This window comes from Fusarium falciforme, chromosome 3, assembly GCF_026873545.1.
Source record: "Fusarium falciforme chromosome 3, complete sequence".
In the NCBI taxonomy this organism is placed as follows: domain Eukaryota; kingdom Fungi; phylum Ascomycota; class Sordariomycetes; order Hypocreales; family Nectriaceae; genus Fusarium; species Fusarium falciforme.
In genome coordinates, this window is record NC_070546.1 from 1823428 (window position 1) to 1840639 (window position 17212).

A 17212-nucleotide genomic window follows, 5' to 3' on the forward strand; every position below is an offset into this window, starting at 1 on the left:
CCTCCAACTCTACCACCAGCCATGTTCCCAGACTTGCACCAAGCACCGTCAAGAAACCTCTGCCAAGTCTGCGTCCGAATCTGCGTTACAGCTGGTCCGCGTAATAGTTCTCCACCAAAAACTTGTCGTCAAACCTCACTTGCTGAGCCATCGCCACGTCAAGCAACCAGTCAGGCGCAACCACTCGCGGCTCCATGTTGCCCTTTCGCGCCATGTCTCGGAACCGATTCCACAGTTGCCGTTCATCGTGAGCCAGACTGCTCAGGAGGTAGACAGGTTCTGGAGGCGCATTACCCTCCTCCTCAGCCGTCGTCGGTCGAATCGTCGTCCCGCTCCGTGCCCGATAGATCTTGAAGATCGCCCCGTTTGCCTCGGCAATGGCCTTGTAACTGTCAGGTCCGTTTCGGATCTTTTCAGTACAGTAAATGGGAATCCCCGTCAGCAGCTTGCCTCGGTTCGACTTGGCACGAGCCACCGACTTTTCGAGATTCACGTCATATCGCTTCTCCGTCTCCTTGTCTCGAAGGATGTACTCGTCGATATCGGGCAGCTTGCCCGTCTCCAGGGTTTTGTCAATAAACGTTGAAGAGATGACAGTTGGCCCCCGGGCCAGAGCACATAGGAATTTGACGGTCCGGACAATGTGAGGGGCTGCCAGATAGTCGCACGGCTGTCCCTCTTGAACAATCTGGATACCCAGATCCCGTAGTTTCCTCTGTTCGACATATTAGAACATGTAGATGTAGAGGCTCACGCCTACTTACCCGATCCTGATCTTCTTTATTCTTATCCCCAACCCATCTGCTGAACCCGGTCAAGATGACGCGCATCTCGACGTCAGGAAGTGATTGCTTGGCCTTCTTGGCTGGCCGTTTTGCTGCAGCGGTATCCTCTTCAGCTTCTGGGCTCTTGGCCTGCCTCTGTTTGTTGCTTTCTTTCTCCGCTTGGTCCGCAGCCCGCTTGCCACCCCAAGGGGCGTTGCCCGCTTTACTGCGCTTCTTCTCCTTCTCGTAAAGCGCAATATCGGGAGCAATGGTCTGCAAGAGATCTCGGGCCTTCGCCTTGGCACTGCGGCCCCCTGTAGAAATCACAGACGGGGTATCATTCTCCTTTTCGGCATGGCGAGCGCGAATCGGTGTTGCCACAGCGGCAGCAGTCTTTGTTGTCGTCTTCTTGGCAGGCCTTTCGTCCTCGGTCTCTTCTTGGAGATCATCCATATCCACATCCTCGTTTACACGGCCAACAACAACGCCCTCCGCTGGCCCTCGAGAATATGCGTTCTCTTCTGCTGCCTCGAGAATCTTGCGTTTTCTCTTCGCTCCGGGAGACAGTTTGTCGTCACCCCCGGGATAGTAAAGTTCTCGCAACCTTGACTCATCAAAGAAAGTCTGGCCGATAATTTCGCCAAGGTTGGTTCGTGGAGGGAAGTGGTTGAACTTCTTAATGTTGATAGGCTTCAACTCGCACTTAGCGTAGCTCTCCTCGATCCAGAGGTGGTTGATGACTGCGATGCCCCATTCAGGGGCAGCCTTGCATTTCTCGCTCGAGTCGCGCGCCGTGATGAGGTGGGTGTTGTCCGACTTCATCGTCTTGGTGAACTCGGCTCCGCAGGCCCTGATGAGGTTTTCCAGATAGATCCGGGCCTCGCCGCCGTAGTTTGACACTGTGATACGCATATTCTTGAATCCCTCGATGCCGTTTTTAGGAACCGGGTAGTGCAGCAGTCGGCGAAGAGGCGATGTCCAGTCGTTATGGACGATGAGCCAGTAAAGCCAAGCGAGGTTTCCAACGTCCTTACAGGACTGCGCGGCCTGAACATACTGAGGGCCATCCCGGTATTGGCAGATAAACATGTCGCAATCCTCAACCTGTTCTACCACCTTGCCACCACCATGGACAATAATATCCTTGACCACCTTGGTGAGCCTTTCCGTGATGCTCAGATCTGATGAGAGCATCACCCTGCGGTCTTGGAAAACGGTGACTGGCGGGCGGACGACATCTCCGTCAGGTGGTAGTGGTAGATATGTTGGAGTTGGCGATGTCGCTCCTGTGAGGTTTTCATTGGTCGGAATCTTGAGCTCGTCCTCGGGTGACTTCTTGAGAATCTCGGGGTCGGGTAAAAGATAGGGACCTTCGTCAATGCGCTTGCCTAGCTTGAAGCAATCGTCGAACCTGGACATGTCAGTGACTCACGGCTTTGTCATCCCACATGTCACCTACCAGTGCGGCAGAACAACCTTGCCCTTCCATCCCTTCTGGAGGGCAACCTGGACCTTGGGATGATCCATTGATAGCGCGCAGATATGTGTAGTCATTCGAGTCGCGTCCTTGGTCTCTTGTCCACCCAAAGCCATCGTGGCACCAGCGATGCTCTCCTTGTCCGTCTCTGGTAGATCGGCGCAGGTCACCACGACCTCGGCAAAAATCAGCCTAGGGTCAGGAGAGAATGGTCGGATCTGTGCTTGTTTTCGGCGAGTGAGTGAGCTGGTGATCCATTGTGTTGTCACGACGGGGATCATGACGGCTTGCGACTCTGTGAATTGGGGAAAATCGATCGTATTCGAGATGATGTGTGTGACTTTCTCGATGGGGATGGAGCCGTCGCGTCGGGGTTCGCAGATGGTAGCGCCATGGTCCTCTAGAAGAGATGATAGCTACAATATCATTAGTATAGTGAAAATTAGAGGACTTCAAGGCAATCATACTTCGCTAATGAGCTTCGGAGTCAGCGCACTGCTCGAGACAAACGCGACTGCGCACTCAGCGAAAAGAGCTGAGCCTTTCGGGGTGTCGGCCATGTCGCGTAGCTCAATATTATACGTTCAGATGGAAAGAGAAGAAAACCTAGAAACAAGGCGAGCACCTTGGCCAAGACATGAACACGGGAGGTGCTGGTGCTTGAGCTCAGTTTTGGTTGCGCAAACTTGTGATGCTGGCTGGGAAGTTTATCGTGGGGTGCCTGATTGACAAGACGCGCCGTCCACTCAACGCGAAGACGCCAGGCGCTCACGTGACAGAAAAGGCATTCATGACGTTAGGGAAGGTTCCACCCGCCAATGGAAGCGGCGCGTCAGAAGTGGAAGTGAACAGGGGGTGTGTGGAGTGTCGCGCCTACATCCCGAACCACTTTACGCCACAAACCTGACCGCGTCTTGAGTGCAGCCAAAAGACTTGATATAGAGGCATCCCGAAGTATCACCATGAGAGAAACCATATAAACCGGAAATATTCGAAATTCCCAAAGTGAATTTTCATCAAAATAAACTGTTTTTCATCTCATCCATCCATTCAAACCGTTCGTTTAACCATGAGCCTCTGATATGGCTCGAGACTCTAACCATGACGTCCGAGTCCCATTACACATGTTTTCGTCCAAAACTGATATCGCCGAGCGCCAGTGCCATTGTATACTTCAAACGTGTTGCACCCATCATACCCCATCATCACATAATTTGCCCTTATCCTACCACTCCCAGAGGCCCCTCTTCGTCCCTTTCCAGAGAGGCCAAGGCCACTGCGGCGCCCATGAGTGAGCTCTCCTTGGCCGAGACGAGCTTGATCGTCTTCTTGCCGCTCTCCTCCTTCTCTTCAGCCGCTACCAGATCATTCAGATATGACTGGCAGCTGGCGAGATATCCTGGGTAACTTTCAATCACGCCGCCATTATAGGCGACGGTCGTTTCTTTGAGGTCGCGATCTGCCTCGGCGCTCTCACGAAGAGGCGAATCCAGAGGCAGAGCCGAAATAAAGTTGTTCTGGCTTTCGATGCGCAGGTTCCAGAACGTGTAGACGCTTGTAGCCACAAGTGCGCTTGAGCGGGTCGAGATGAACGAAGCCAGTTGTTTGAGGAAGGACATGTCTGAGATTGTGGGGGTGTGTGGTGATGGATGGTGGAGAGAAAATTGTTGACAGGCTTCATCAAGCTCATCACTTGTGTCCCTGCAAAATGTTAGTATCCCTGACTTGCATAAACTTGGCCACAAACATACCTCTGAATAATGGATAGAGTCTCAGTCGACAGCGAGTACGGCTTCTGTAATGATGGTGGAAGCACAGCCCCAAAGACGCCAGTGGACTCGATCGCCTCAACAAGGGCGAGTCTGCAAATCTCGCCCAGATACATGCCGCTGACCATGTGCTCCAGGGGTTGGAACTCGGGCCGAGAATGGTTCTCAAGCAGCTGCCTGTCCCATCTCGTCAAGGGCAGGATATCACGCCCCATCATGCTAATCTCGCTGTTGATGATGACATGCGTGGCCTTCTCGAACCACTCAGGAGGGCGTTGACCAAACTTGGAACGTCCAATGGCGGAGACGGGGAGGTAGGCTGCCATGTTGACGCCAGTTCCGAGGATGAGCCCGAATCTCGTCGAGATGTGGTTGTACGACTCAGATAGCAGGCAGGCACTCGAGTCGTTGACGATGGCTCGGAGCTCTACACTGAGGCCATGGTTTAGACACGCCGTCCGTACGATTTGTCCGAGGTCCTGGCCGATGAGCCCCTTGTTCGCCGAGAAGCCTTTACCCATGCCTTGCAGCTTTCCACCAGCCAGCGAAGTTTGCCTAAAATATACACGTCAGCTTCCAACATAAAGCAAGGGGAGATAGAAAGGAAACTCACTCAATGGGAAAGCTCCACGCCATCGACATTGGTAGAGGATGGTCAGGACTACGATGCTCCTCCAACTCTGCAGAGAGAGTCTCCAATATCCTCTCGGCCATCCAATCAAAGAAGGCCATGCCCTCCAGTGCTTTGATTTCAGGGCCTATGTAATAATTCTGGATGTTGACGATCTTGCTCTCCTCTCCCACGTCGGCTGTGCGCCCACGCAATTCGACCAGTGCTACTCTGAGGGTTGAACCGCCAACATCCAAAGCTAGAAAACGACCGCATTCAGTGCCTCTGGGCAGTTGGTGGCTGTATGAGGGGAGCATGCACTGCATGTCGGTCTGGAGTCGGTCTAGGAGTTGCTCCCGCAGGTCTCGCGATAGTTGTTGTAGGCCATCTCGGTCGGCAGGTCCAAGCAGCAGAGCCTCAGCCTCCTTGAGAAACTCTTGTATAGTTCGTCGCGATGTGGTACCAACACGAGGTTTACCATCAGTGCCGAGCTTCACGGGACGGATCCAGTAAGCCAAGATGGCCTGGACCAGTGACTTGCCCCGCAGGAGGCTCTTGATGATGGCAGCTAGGAATGTCTTTCGAAAGGTCGCCATTGCAGAAACGAGCGGCTGCATACCATGGACAATGATGACGAAGAAGGAAGAGAAGATCGGAGGAGGAACCAAGTCATGGACACAGCGCAAAGTAAATACTTGACGGAAATACGAACAGAGGCAGGCTGGAGGATTCGCCTTTGAGGGGACAGATGGGGTGAGATGAGAGCGAGAGAGTCTTACGCCCCGATGGTCCCAGTGAGTGGATGGACGGACACCTAGGTCCAGTCGGTCGTGGATGGATGGCAGCACGCGCTCAGACGAGAGAGGAGACGTGAACAATGGATGGAAGCAACTTGACAGGGGGAGCTGATGAGACCTGCCAGGACTGGGTTCAGGTCAGGCAGGCCGGCGGGTAAGAAGCAGAAGGAAGCAGCAAAGCCGCCGAGGACTCGAGGTGGCAGGGAGGAGTCGAGAAGCGGCGGGTTTGTTTGTCGCCAAAGGGATGAGCGAATCCATCCATCATGGATGGAGGGAGGTCCTGTCCTAGATTCAACGTCGCACAGGCGAGGCGACACGCGACAACCGCCACTGAAACAAAAGCTTTTAGGTAGGCGCTACAGAGAGTGCCGGCGCCTGGGAACGGGCCTCTCTACTCGCCGGCGCCGTCAATTCGTGGTCTCAGACTCGACATTTCTGTTGGGTCAGATGGAGGAGGAGATGAGGATCAATGCCAGATGGGGGGGTTGTAACGTTGCGTGTGAGCGCCCCGTGAGAAGTGGATGTTTAAGCCAGCCAGCCCGCCTCTGCCACTACCAGCCCAGGCCAGGGGAGGGTCACCTCTCAGTGGACCAAAGACACAGGAGCAAGGGAAATTGTTAGTGCACCGCTACTGAGAGCTACCATTAGCTACCCCACGCCGAGGCTCGGTGGGCCAAAAGTCCCATCTGTGCCTCGCAACAACAAGGATTCGTCTCGGCCAAAGCCAGCATCTGTTGTTACTTCTGGGCTCCGACAGCACCTTGTTGTACAAGGAGAGCGCCCACCTGCGAGTTGGAAGCCAACAGTAGAAGAGCCCCTTGAACCCTGTCGAAAATGAGCCCTTTTGAGACCAATCCCGACACGTGGAGCTGGGCTTACGCAGACCCTCGTTATGCCAGACGGCCACCTCGGGTTGGTATCCAACATGGGCTGCGGCTCGGCGGGTGTTCTAGAAGGGACAGAGGGTGATGAGATGGGCTTACAAGATCTTGATGTAAGTCGAATACGAGAAGCAACGAAAGATTCGATCCCGTCGTCGCAGATTGACATGGTTCAAAGGTGGTAAAGGTGCCATCGTCCTGGCCTTGATCAGGGACCGGACTGTAGATAACCTCCACTTCTGCCGAAAGCTACCTTACATCGCCGTCTACACTTTACCCTGAGTGGCCATGGCCTACCGGGACGTTCTTTTTCACGCAGAGTTGCTTCAACCTTTGCGGTTCGTCCACTGTCAGCCAATTGACGGGCCGTTGGGTCATATGACTCTACGCAACCTTGGCCATCATGAGCAATACAGTGCGATCTCACGACCCGAGCCACCCAGTTCAATCATATGCTTCTTCAGTGAACGTTTCATTCCCATCAGTCACAGCATCCAATAGTCTACATGATACTGTACATTGCAAGGCCCCGATGCCGCTCTCTTTCCACGCACACATGATGGATGGGCAAGAGGCGACCAATCTGGTGGGTTCCACGACGCAATCCGCATGGCAAGTTTATTCTTGCTTGGCAGGAACTTTGAATTGTCTGCGTGTGCTTCCCCCCTCATAAGAATGTCACATCTCGTGCAAAAGAAAGTCTGTTTTCTGCCAAACCCTCCATCACCGGAAACCTCACACAAACAACAGACCCTTGTCTATTGATATCCAATACCCATACCCAGCACACACTATCCCCCTTCTAGACATTACCTACATCCCTACATCATGCGGCTCATCATCCGCGACGACGAGAATGCGGCATGCGCCTATGTCGCCAATTATGTCGCCGAGCGCATCAACGCGTTCCAACCTACGCCAGAGCATCCCTTCGTTCTAGGTCTTCCTACTGGATCTAGCCCTGTTGGTGTGTACGATATGCTCGTTCGCAAGTACAAGGCTGGCGAGGTAAGCTTCTCTACAATATCATCCACTTACACGGCGGTTAACTAAACATCAAAGGTCTCGTTCGAAAATGTCGTCACCTTCAACATGGACGAATACGTGGGACTGCCTCGAGACGACCCCCATTCCTATCACACCTTTATGTGGGAGCATTTCTTTTCCCACGTAAACATTCATCCTTCCAACGTCCACATTCTTGATGGCAATGCGTCCAACCCAGAAGCCGAGTGCGACGCATACGAGGACGCCATCAAGGCTGCTGGCGGCATCGATCTTTTCCTTGCTGGCATTGGCGAAGACGGACATATTGCTTTCAACGAGCCAGGATCCAGTCTCGCCAGCCGCACCCGGGTCAAGACCTTGGCGTATGACACTATCCTGTCCAACTCTCGCTTCTTTGACAACGATCTGAGCAGAGTGCCGAGAATGGCCTTGACTGTTGGCGTCCAGACTGTCCTTGAGGCGAGGGAGGTTGTTGTCATCATTCTCGGTGCCCGAAAGGCGCTCGCATTGCAAAAGTGTATCGAGCAGGGCGTCAACCACATGTGGTCGCTATCCTGCTTGCAACTTCACCCGCATCCAATGATTGTTGTCGACGAGGATGCGACGCTAGAGCTCCAGGTCAAGACGGTCAAGGTAAGCGCGTACAGTCAAATCACAGCACTCTCCGCTAACAGATCCCCAGTACTTCAAGAGTATCGAGAAAGTCGCTCGCGAGCAGGGATTCGAGCAGATTCTCCCCTCCAAAGTCCGCACCGGCAACGTCGCCATCCCCGCAACCAAGATTGAAAAAGTTCAGACCCCGACAGTCATTGCCCCTGAACCCATTGCTTCTCACCTCCTGCGGGCGACGCCCACGGCCGACTCCGCCAGGCGATCTCCTTCTCCAGACCTTGTCCCTGACCGAATGGCATCGCGTATCCCCGAGCCAAGCCTGAACGGCCGGCTTACTCCAAAGCCCGGGATGCAGAGTAAGACAAACGGCATCGCGGTTTAACAGGTTTCAAGTTGAGTAGTTATATACCTGGAGTCTTTGGGAACAGAGAGACGGAGCAGGTCTTGTCCAGTCGCTACATTGTTGTTTCGGAGTTAAGGATACCACCAGACTGTACCAGTAGGGATAGAAGAATAAAACCCAAATAATGCCAACACGCTGGAAAGGGAGGCGTTTGCTTGGTCTAAAAGTTAGAGAGACATGGCATAGCTTTGGGAGTTAGCTTTGTTGAATTGGATGTTGGGCGTTTGGTGTTTTACGGCGTCACCTAGACTCGTTTCTGGCGATATCATATTGTAATAGTACTCGTTGAACTTGCATTGAAAATCTAGGGTATATGTGCAAGCCCTTTCGTGTCCTGAATGAACCAGCTGTTCATTGTCTGTCTCGAGCTCTGCTCACCCGGTCCTTGATGCTTCTTCCCAAGAGTAACTGCTCCATGAAATGGGCTGCTAAGCCGATGCTAACAAATAGTAGAGTAATTAATATACAACACATGACCAACCTCTCGCCTCCGATAAAATTCATAAATCATCATTTTGCGCCAAATTTCCTTACTTTTACTCGGGGGCAAAATACCGCTTCGCCTTGCTCCTCAGCTGCTGCGCCTTCATCTCGGGTGGCATGATGGTGTGATGGACCACGTGCGGTCTGTAGACGGCGTCGACCGGTGGCATCCTGAACATGATCAGTGAATTTCCAAGGAAAAAAACAAAATGAATTATATCATACCAATCGTCCACCGTTAGCGGGAAGTACTCGTACAAGGGGTCGGCCTCTTCTGCAGGGCTGGCTTCCCGGTTTACACCTGTCGTGGAATGGTTCTTGCCCGAGTTGGGGCTATGCAACTCAGCACTGGAGCGATTGGGACTTCTCTCATCCTCTGATAAGGATAGGTTAATCGGGAGAGAAGTGTTTTGCCGTGATGCCGAGCTTCTGGTGTTGTGGGTAGTCTGTGCTTTAGCAGAGCTATTGGAGTCATTTGACCAAGCTGGAATTGGTGGCCTCGCCATTGTTGGTGATAGAGCCACTCTCTTGGCGGGATGAGGGCTTGCTTGCGGCTGAGGGCTGGGTAGTGGGTGAGATAGGGGCTGGGGTGTTGTCCAGTCGTTAGTTTGCTGACTGGTCAGGATTGTTGACGTCGACGATGGATAAATAGAGCTTACCTGGACACTACCAGCGGAAGGGAATCTTTGCGGGAAAGCTTGAGAATTCTCTCGCTCCAACTTCAGTGTTGGTTGATCAGCATTCGAGGTCGATGTACTCCTCCTATCGAATCGCTTGTCGCCCGTTAGGGGAACGTCCTTTCTGCTATCAAAGTTCCTCGGGCTCCGGCCTCGCACAATGACTGGGCCGGACTGGATCTCGGCGATTTTGATAAACTCTCCTGTCTGCGTCTTGCCTAGGAGGCTGATCTTGACAACGTAATGTTGCTGCAGGCCCTTTCTTCGACCGTTGTTGGCGGTGGCGTGCTTGAATTGGAGTCGTTTCCAGGAGACGGGCAGAGACACTCGATGCGCGTCTAGTTCCTGACCTGTTGAAAGATCAAGAGTGATATTGGGTGGAGCGGAAACAGCTTTTGAGTCTTCCCCTCCTTGTGGGTTTGCATTCTTCCAGGGGATGGATATAATCTCGGTAGATTTTCCCTCGATGGATTCGACAGCGGTAATGGACGCCATAAGCTCGAATATTTGAACGTGTTGCCCCTGCTCATTCATAACATTGGTGATTATCCGGGGAAGAGTGATCTGCCCCGAGCACTGCCACAGATTGCGTCGATAACACGTCAACTCGAGGGGCCGTCCCGTCGACTCGCCGCCAAAGACGTCCTCGGCGACAAAGAACATGCCGTATAACTCGGCAGTCATGCTTGCCTCGACAAACTGGTTATTCTCATTGATAATGGTGGCGCTCGAGGCCGGGGCAGAGAAGCCCAAGAGCTTATTGTCAGGCTCCTGGGGGGAGGATTCCTCGTGCAGGACATCTTGGTGGGGCGCAGGCTCGAAATGTCGCGACGAGTAGGAGAATGGATCTTCAAAGGTTGTTGAGAAGGCATCCAGGTCGTACGAACTGCCAAAGGGGAGGTTCGGCAACGCGGTTCCGTCGCTACAGATAGCTGTCAGCTTGTCGACCGGGCTGGTCATTGCGCGCGCGCAAGCAGAAGCAGCACGTACAGTAGTGATTCGTCAAAGGTTAGGTCTTGGTCAAAGACGTCCATTCCCATATTCTGGGACTGTCCGGAGCTGAGATTCATGGCCATGGATTCGCTGGCGGAGGCGCCTGTTGGCAGCCCCGGCATTGAGTTGAAGGTGGACATGGCATTGTTCAGTTGAAGCGCACCGTTATTGCCCCATTGGATCAGGTGGGCGCGGCGGGGGATAGCGACACAAGACGATGGCGCGCGACTCTGTGAGACAGACAGAGACGATGATGGGGGAGCGGCGATGATGACGATTGTAGGCTGAAGCAGCGCTGGTCTCTGAAGCGAAACAAGCGCGCTGAAGATTGAAGCAACCGACGGATCAGCCGACAAGCATGGAGAGAGCACGCAAGTTAGAATGAATGGAAGGGGAGCCCGTGGAGGTGGAGGTGGAGAGTGGAGGAGACTTTGTGGAGAGGGCCCACTGGGCTGGCTTCTGAGGTGCTGCTGGCTGGTGCTTCCATCGGACCTTTGCTATCGCTGATTGGCATCGCTCCAACAATTGGCCGAACCCGGACACCCTCATGCTTGAAGCCGCAATCCCCCGCTGCACTCTGCCGCCTGTTGAGGGACATGGAGCTCTATCAGTGGGTGGCCTAGAGCATGGCTTCAGAAGGGGCTTGGCCACCGGTTGCGCTACGGTTTAGCGGGTGGTTCACTATCACCAATCGGGCAGCTGGACGGACCCTGAATATGCGATGGAGCTTGCACACGCATGAAATCCATCACATGGATCAACTCACGCATACATACACAGGACGGAATAGATATCATATCAGGTTGTTTAAACGGTTCAATCTCTTCATCCTTATCAACGCCGTCTACCGGAACTCCTGGCTCATTTGTTTACCCACTGAACCTCTAAAACCGCTTATGGGGAATACTCTTCAACTCTAATGCGTACAGTCTTGTTCTCGTAACTCGATACTCAATAATAGGAAACCTTGATCCACCCTTGGCAACTTTCACATGAAGTTTCCGCCCTTTTCAGCCCGAGAGACTCTCTCGCCAAACTTCCACACCTCGTCTAGAACAAGGCGATGGTAGGCTCCTCCAACCTCGCCCTGACTCACAGCGTTCTCGGATAGAATCACGAGGTCGGCGTCGGCACCAGAGTCCAGTGTGCCCTTGACTCCTTGCAATCCGAGCATGGCAGCAGGCGTCGAGGTGACTGCCCCAAGAGCCTGCGGAATGCCTGCTCCCGTCCATTGCATGAAGTTGTTGACGCACTCGAGCAGCGTAATCGAACTGGCCAAGGTCAGCAGCCACAATTGCTAATACGAAATAGTTACTCACCTTCCGGCAATCGTGTCCGAGTTCTCGAGCAGCAACTTGGATCCCTTCTTAATAATATTGCATGTACCTTCCCCATTGGTCCATGGGTAAGCTCCATCTGGGAGACCGACAAGATGCATAGCGTCCGTGACGAGGATGAAGCCGTCAGGGTGCGCGTTGTAGGCGATTTTGATGGTCGTGGGGTGTAAGTGGATGCCATCAGAAATGATGCCGAAGAAGGGTCTTGGCAAGCTCTCGGCCTTGCCCAGAACACCAAAGACGCCCGGGTTTCTGTGATGCAGAGGGCGCATAGCGTTGAAGAGGTGAGTAATCATTCTGGCACCATTGCTAACTGCTTGGGATGCTTCCTCATATGTGGCCTCGGTGTGGCCAACAGAATAGATGATGCCCCTCGACGTGATCTCGGGGATGAGGCTCATCATCTGTCCTCGCTCGGGGGCGGCAGTGATCATCTTGATGGGCAACTTGGTTCCATCTTGACGAGGAGTCATGTTCTCGCGACCATAGCATCGCTCGAGGTCCTCAATAGACTGCGCCTGTAAGAGGACGTCGACATTGTGGACGCCGTTCTTGGTGGGGCTCAGGAACGGACCCTCGCAGTGAGCGCCGAGCGACTCGGCCCCATGATAGGCGATGCGCCGTTCCCCAGACGGGCCCAGATACGGGAGTGCCTGCCGGAGCATTAGCCTCATGTGTGATCCCCACCATCCAATCCTATCCCCAGGGAGAGCTCACCTTTTGGTACATTTCGGGGCGCTGGCTCGTGATTGTCGGGATGTACGATGTCACCCCTGTCTTGACCAGTAGGCGATTGACCTCCTCCATGTTTTTGCCATATTCGGACATGTCGTCCAGCAGGGTCGAAAAGTTGAAGCCAAAAGCTCCATTCAGCTGGCACTCGATCAGACCAGGGGCGATGATGCGCCCACCAAGGTCGATGGTCGAATCAGGGAGATGGAGTTCGCCGTAGAAGGAAGCCTGGCTGTCAACGATCTTGCCGGTGGCCGAGCTGACCCACAGGTCCTCCCAGACAAGATCGCCTCGCTTTAGGAGACGACAGTTAGTAAACTTGGTGATGCCAGTGGGTGGCAGCGTTGGGGAGATGGCGGCAGGCATGGTTGTGATGGAGTTGGGAGTGTCTGTAGAAGAGTCTGTAAGTGAAGTGTCAGAGATTTTTGCGTAGAGCGCCTGTGGTTGTTGGCCGTCTTGGCGTTACTGTCCACGAGGGACAAATGAGGTGCAAATTGGAAGAGAATCATGGCATACTAGTACTCGCCAGAGGCTATCACCAGACGCAAGGAAACCTTAAAAAAAAAACCCTATCAAGGCGCCGAAAACGGCCACGTTCCCGGATAGCCAGGGAATATCTCGTCACCATCACGATTCAGTGTAATTACCCAGCACCGTGGATGGCAATTAGTCCCAGTGCCATCCGGACGGTGCCATCATGGAAGGCACATAAGAACTGTGTGGAGACCCGAGTCACAACAAGGCAGTCGTGGACCTGGTATGGTGCCCTTCCTGACTCTTGTTGATAGACCGGGGTATCGATGGAGTCGACTGTCTGGATACAAGAGCGTGGCATTCGTCCATCCGAACCAAGAGCAACATTCATCCTTACCTTTTCGGATCTGTCTCGAGTTGACACAACGTGAAACTGGCCACTACATGGCATCGCCGTCCTGTTGCCGCCGACCCTCAGTTGCTGTCATTGTTCATGTAACGTTAACTCATGGGGCGCAACCCATGATCACCGAGCAACGGCCATAAGACAACCTGACAACCCCACCCAGCCCGACACAAGGTATCCTCGGCCCTCAGCCAACCAGGACGCGCCATTCCCGTTTACCGAAGTTTAGCAGCCATGGCCCCTCCCGGGTCAGCATCCTCCTCATCCTCGAGCGAAGACTACAGCCATGCATCGCATCGTTACCTCAAGCACACGACGACGGGGACGTTGAGGGGCGATCGCAGCAACCGGCATCAGAGAAGAAGCAAGTATCATGTGACGAGGCATCATCGTCACCGCCGCCCACAGACCATGGCCCACAGCACCGACGACGCCGACCTGGATCCAATATGGCAGGATCTCGACCGGTACGTACCCACTCCAAGCCTCCAACCACCAACCCACCACTCTGCTCCGCTCCGGCACCCCGAGGAGTCCGTCCGGTTCCAACGGCAGCTGTCAAGTGTCAAGGGGCCTCCACCTTCGGCTCCGACACTCGGAGGAGGGTGCAGCAACGATATGTCTGCCATTCATGCTAACTGGTTGCTTGTAGTGCCATTGGGCAGATCCTGATTATGGGTTGGGATGGCACTGAAGTCACCCCCCAGATCAGAAGCCTTATCGAAGATCACCATCTCGGCTCTATTATCCTCACTGCCAAGAATCTAAAGTGTGAGTCACTTGCTAGCTATCTACTCAAAGGCAATGAACCATACTAACCTTTTGAAGCTGCCCAACAAACTGCTGAACTTGTTCAAGAACTACAGACTATTGCCAAGAATGCGGGTCATCCACAACCGCTGTTGATTGCTCTTGACCAAGAGAATGGAGGCGTCAACAGTCTGTTTGACGAGGACTATGTCTGTCAATTTCCAAGTGCAATGGGAGTTGCGGCCACAGGTCGAGCAGACCTTGCCTACGAAGTCACCAAGGCCACAGCAACTGAGATCTCTGCTTGTGGTGTAAACCTCATGCTAGGTCCAGTGCTTGATGTCTTGAACAACGCTCGCTACCAGCCTCTGGGTGTTCGCGCAACGGGAGACGACCCGCAGGAAGTGTCTCAGTATGGTCTTGCAGCCCTGAGAGGAATCCGTGACGCAGGGATAGCTTCCTGCGGGAAACACTTCCCTTCGTATGGAAACCTGGACTTTCTTGGTTCAAATCTAGACGTTCCCATCATTACCCAAACACTGGAAGAACTAAGCATAAGCGCTCTGGTTCCCTTTCGAAACGCCATTGGGTCCGGCAAGTTGGATGCCATGTTCATCGGAGGCTGTGGTATCTCCAACCCATCAATGAGCGTGAGCCATGCTTGTCTATCCGACCAAGTGGTGGATGACCTGCTCCGCGATGAGCTCGGTTTCAACGGTGTTGCCATCTCAGAATGCTTGGAGATGGAGGCCCTCAGTCATGAACTTGGTGTACAGAACGGTGTTGTCATGGCAGTGGAGGCGGGCTGTGATCTGGTCCTCCTCTGCCGTGCCTACGATGTTCAGCTCGAAGCTATCAAGGGATTGAAGCTGGGCTACGAGAACGGCATCATCACTAAGGAGAGAATCTTTACTTCGCTGAGGAGAGTGCTTCAGCTAAAGTCGACTTGCACATCTTGGAACAAGGCACTGAATCCTCCAGGCATTTCCCTCCTCTCTCAACTTCACCCATCCCACCTTGCCCTATCACTCCGCGCCTATGATGACTCCATCACTGTCATTCGGGATAAGGAGAAGCTACTCCCGCTTTCTGCCTCAATGCACCCGGGAGAAGAATTACTTCTACTTACGCCCTTGGTCAAACCACTTCCCGCATCCTCTCTTACCAAAAAACTCCTCAGTGCCAAGGGTAACCAAAGCCAAGCGTGGGGTGCTCACGACATGTGGGCACATAATGACCGAGACCGCAGTGCCATCATGAGCGGAGAGGGCGTGTTTCGAGAGTTTGGTAAATCTCTTGCGCGAGCCCGCAACGAGAAGTTGCTCCATACTAGCTATACAGCGAATGGAGTTCGTCCAGGTGAGATGGCTTTCAGCTTTGGAAAGCACATTTGCTAATCAACATAGTGCATGAAAACCTGATCCATAGGGCATCTTGTATCATTATTGTCACGGCTGATGCCAACCGAAACCTCTACCAAGCTGGCTTTACCAAGCACGTCGACATGATGTGCGCGATGCTTCGGAGCAGAGGCCAGAAGAAGCAGTTGATCGTGGTTGCAGTCAGTTCACCATACGACTTTGCCATGGACAAGTCGATTGGCACCTACCTGTGCACCTTTGACTTTACGGAGAATGCTCTGCACGCTCTTGCTAGGGCACTTGTGGGAGATATTACACCTCTTGGGACTTTACCGGGCACCCTGAGGAAGAGCAAGAAGGTCCTCAAATCAAGACAACACTGGCTCGTTGAGGAGTACCACCCAGACCGCGATGCCTCTGGGCTAGAAGACCTTTTACGGGCTATCCACCGAGCAAGTGCTCCAGATCTACAATTTCTCCGGACGACAACTGCTGCCACCTTTCAACTAAAGAACCCCAATATTGCCGAGGCTCACATGGTTGTGAGAAACAGCAGCACGGGGGCTCTGTACGGCTTCGCTGCTACATACTTTTTGCACGGAGTTGGTATCTTGGCAGCGATCTTTGTTGATCCTTCTAAACGAGATGTATCCATCGGTAGATCCCTCCATCGACGGGCGCTCAGGAGTCTCATGCAGCGACGTGGGATCAAAAAGGTCCAACTTGGGTCTGCTTTTCCTGGCGTCTTCCTGGGAATCCCCGTCGACATCGAGGTGAATACTGTCAAGGAGTGGTTCTCAAACAGCGGCTGGGATGTGCAATTTCCCCGCAGGGTCACCAACATGATTATCCAAGACCTCCCGAATTGGTCTGCCCCAGAAGGTCTACTACAAAGCATTCAAAGAGCCAACATCAGCTTTGACCTGATTCACGGCCTGGATAACGGGGACGGCGTCCTCAGCCACGTGCGTACACACGCCAATGCTGAGATCCTTGAGCTGTATCGATACGCTCTGTCAGACACTAAGTCATGTGGAATTGTGCGTGCAAAGGACGCGACGGGCAGTTTACTCGGCACTATTATTATCTCGAAGCAACATGGCTCTCTGGCAACACACGTGCCAGCTCTGTTGTCTCATACTGAGGACATTAGTGGCATCCTTGCACCAATTGTCCCGGCAATGCCACAGTCAAACCTCGTTTTGCAAGGCCTAGCACTCATGGGTGTTCGCCAGAGCAAGGGCCACAAGGCAGCCAAGGTTGTTTTGGGCTGGGTAAGTCTAATCTATCTATGTCTTTGGAAGCGTTGCTAACGGTCTAGGTTGTGGATGATGGCACTGAACCACTGGCTGCCATGGGATTCGAGACGCTTCAGGCTTTTGAAGAAATCACAAACTCTCCAGAGAATGTAAGCAACTAGCCAGGCCTTTGACTAGAGCAATATCTAATCATGCAGCAGTTTTCGAATCTTGGATGAAAGTTATGTAGGAGTGGGAAATTCAGTCACTCTTGGGTAGTTGATATATGATAGATACCAATGTGACGACTGTTATAGTATTCCACGATGACATATTGATGCTAGTTCTACGCCTAAGTCCGTTGTCGAGTCAGATGACAACATCACTCTTGAAGATGATAAAGGCACGGGACTGATAAATGAACTCCAAAGCTAATTCGT

At 53.2% G+C, this 17212-nt stretch overlaps 6 protein-coding genes across 6 annotated transcripts; 2 read left to right on the forward strand and 4 right to left on the reverse strand.

The window, feature by feature from the left end:
• Positions 1-85: 85 nt before the first annotated feature.
• NCS54_00388800 (Hypothetical protein) lies at positions 86-2801 on the reverse strand (the record flags this gene model as incomplete). The annotated part of the gene is made up of 4 exons (XM_053149443.1): positions 86-715; positions 765-2175; positions 2224-2657; positions 2709-2801. 4 exons carry the CDS (start codon positions 2799-2801, stop codon positions 86-88), a joined length of 2568 nt encoding a protein of 855 aa, XP_053005418.1.
• A 660-nt stretch (positions 2802-3461) lies between these two features.
• Positions 3462-5237, reverse strand: NCS54_00388900 (Phosphotransferase; the record flags this gene model as incomplete). Its single annotated transcript, XM_053149444.1, has 3 exons — positions 3462-3942; positions 3993-4565; positions 4624-5237. The coding sequence occupies 3 exons, from the start codon at positions 5235-5237 to the stop codon at positions 3462-3464; spliced, it is 1668 nt and encodes a 555-aa protein (XP_053005419.1).
• Positions 5238-7126: 1889 nt separating this feature from the next.
• Positions 7127-8300, forward strand: NCS54_00389000 (Glucosamine-6-phosphate isomerase; the record flags this gene model as incomplete). Its single annotated transcript, XM_053149445.1, has 3 exons — positions 7127-7306; positions 7361-7939; positions 7989-8300. The coding sequence occupies 3 exons, from the start codon at positions 7127-7129 to the stop codon at positions 8298-8300; spliced, it is 1071 nt and encodes a 356-aa protein (XP_053005420.1).
• A 557-nt stretch (positions 8301-8857) lies between these two features.
• NCS54_00389100 (NDT80 domain-containing protein) lies at positions 8858-10842 on the reverse strand (the record flags this gene model as incomplete). The annotated part of the gene is made up of 4 exons (XM_053149446.1): positions 10472-10842; positions 9464-10403; positions 9030-9415; positions 8858-8975 (listed from the first exon to the last, which is right to left on the reverse strand). Exons 1-4 carry the CDS (start codon positions 10612-10614, stop codon positions 8858-8860), a joined length of 1587 nt encoding a protein of 528 aa, XP_053005421.1. The 5' UTR covers positions 10615-10842.
• A 620-nt stretch (positions 10843-11462) lies between these two features.
• Positions 11463-12909, reverse strand: NCS54_00389200 (N-acetylglucosamine-6-phosphate deacetylase; the record flags this gene model as incomplete). Its single annotated transcript, XM_053149447.1, has 3 exons — positions 11463-11745; positions 11794-12464; positions 12529-12909. 3 exons carry the CDS (start codon positions 12907-12909, stop codon positions 11463-11465), a joined length of 1335 nt encoding a protein of 444 aa, XP_053005422.1.
• Positions 12910-13657: 748 nt separating this feature from the next.
• On the forward strand, positions 13658-17011 carry NCS54_00389300 (Glyco-hydro-3 domain-containing protein; the record flags this gene model as incomplete). The annotated part of the gene is made up of 6 exons (XM_053149448.1): positions 13658-13890; positions 14076-14194; positions 14252-15532; positions 15580-16808; positions 16856-16942; positions 16994-17011. 6 exons carry the CDS (start codon positions 13658-13660, stop codon positions 17009-17011), a joined length of 2967 nt encoding a protein of 988 aa, XP_053005423.1.
• Between the last annotated feature and the right edge of the window lie 201 nt (positions 17012-17212).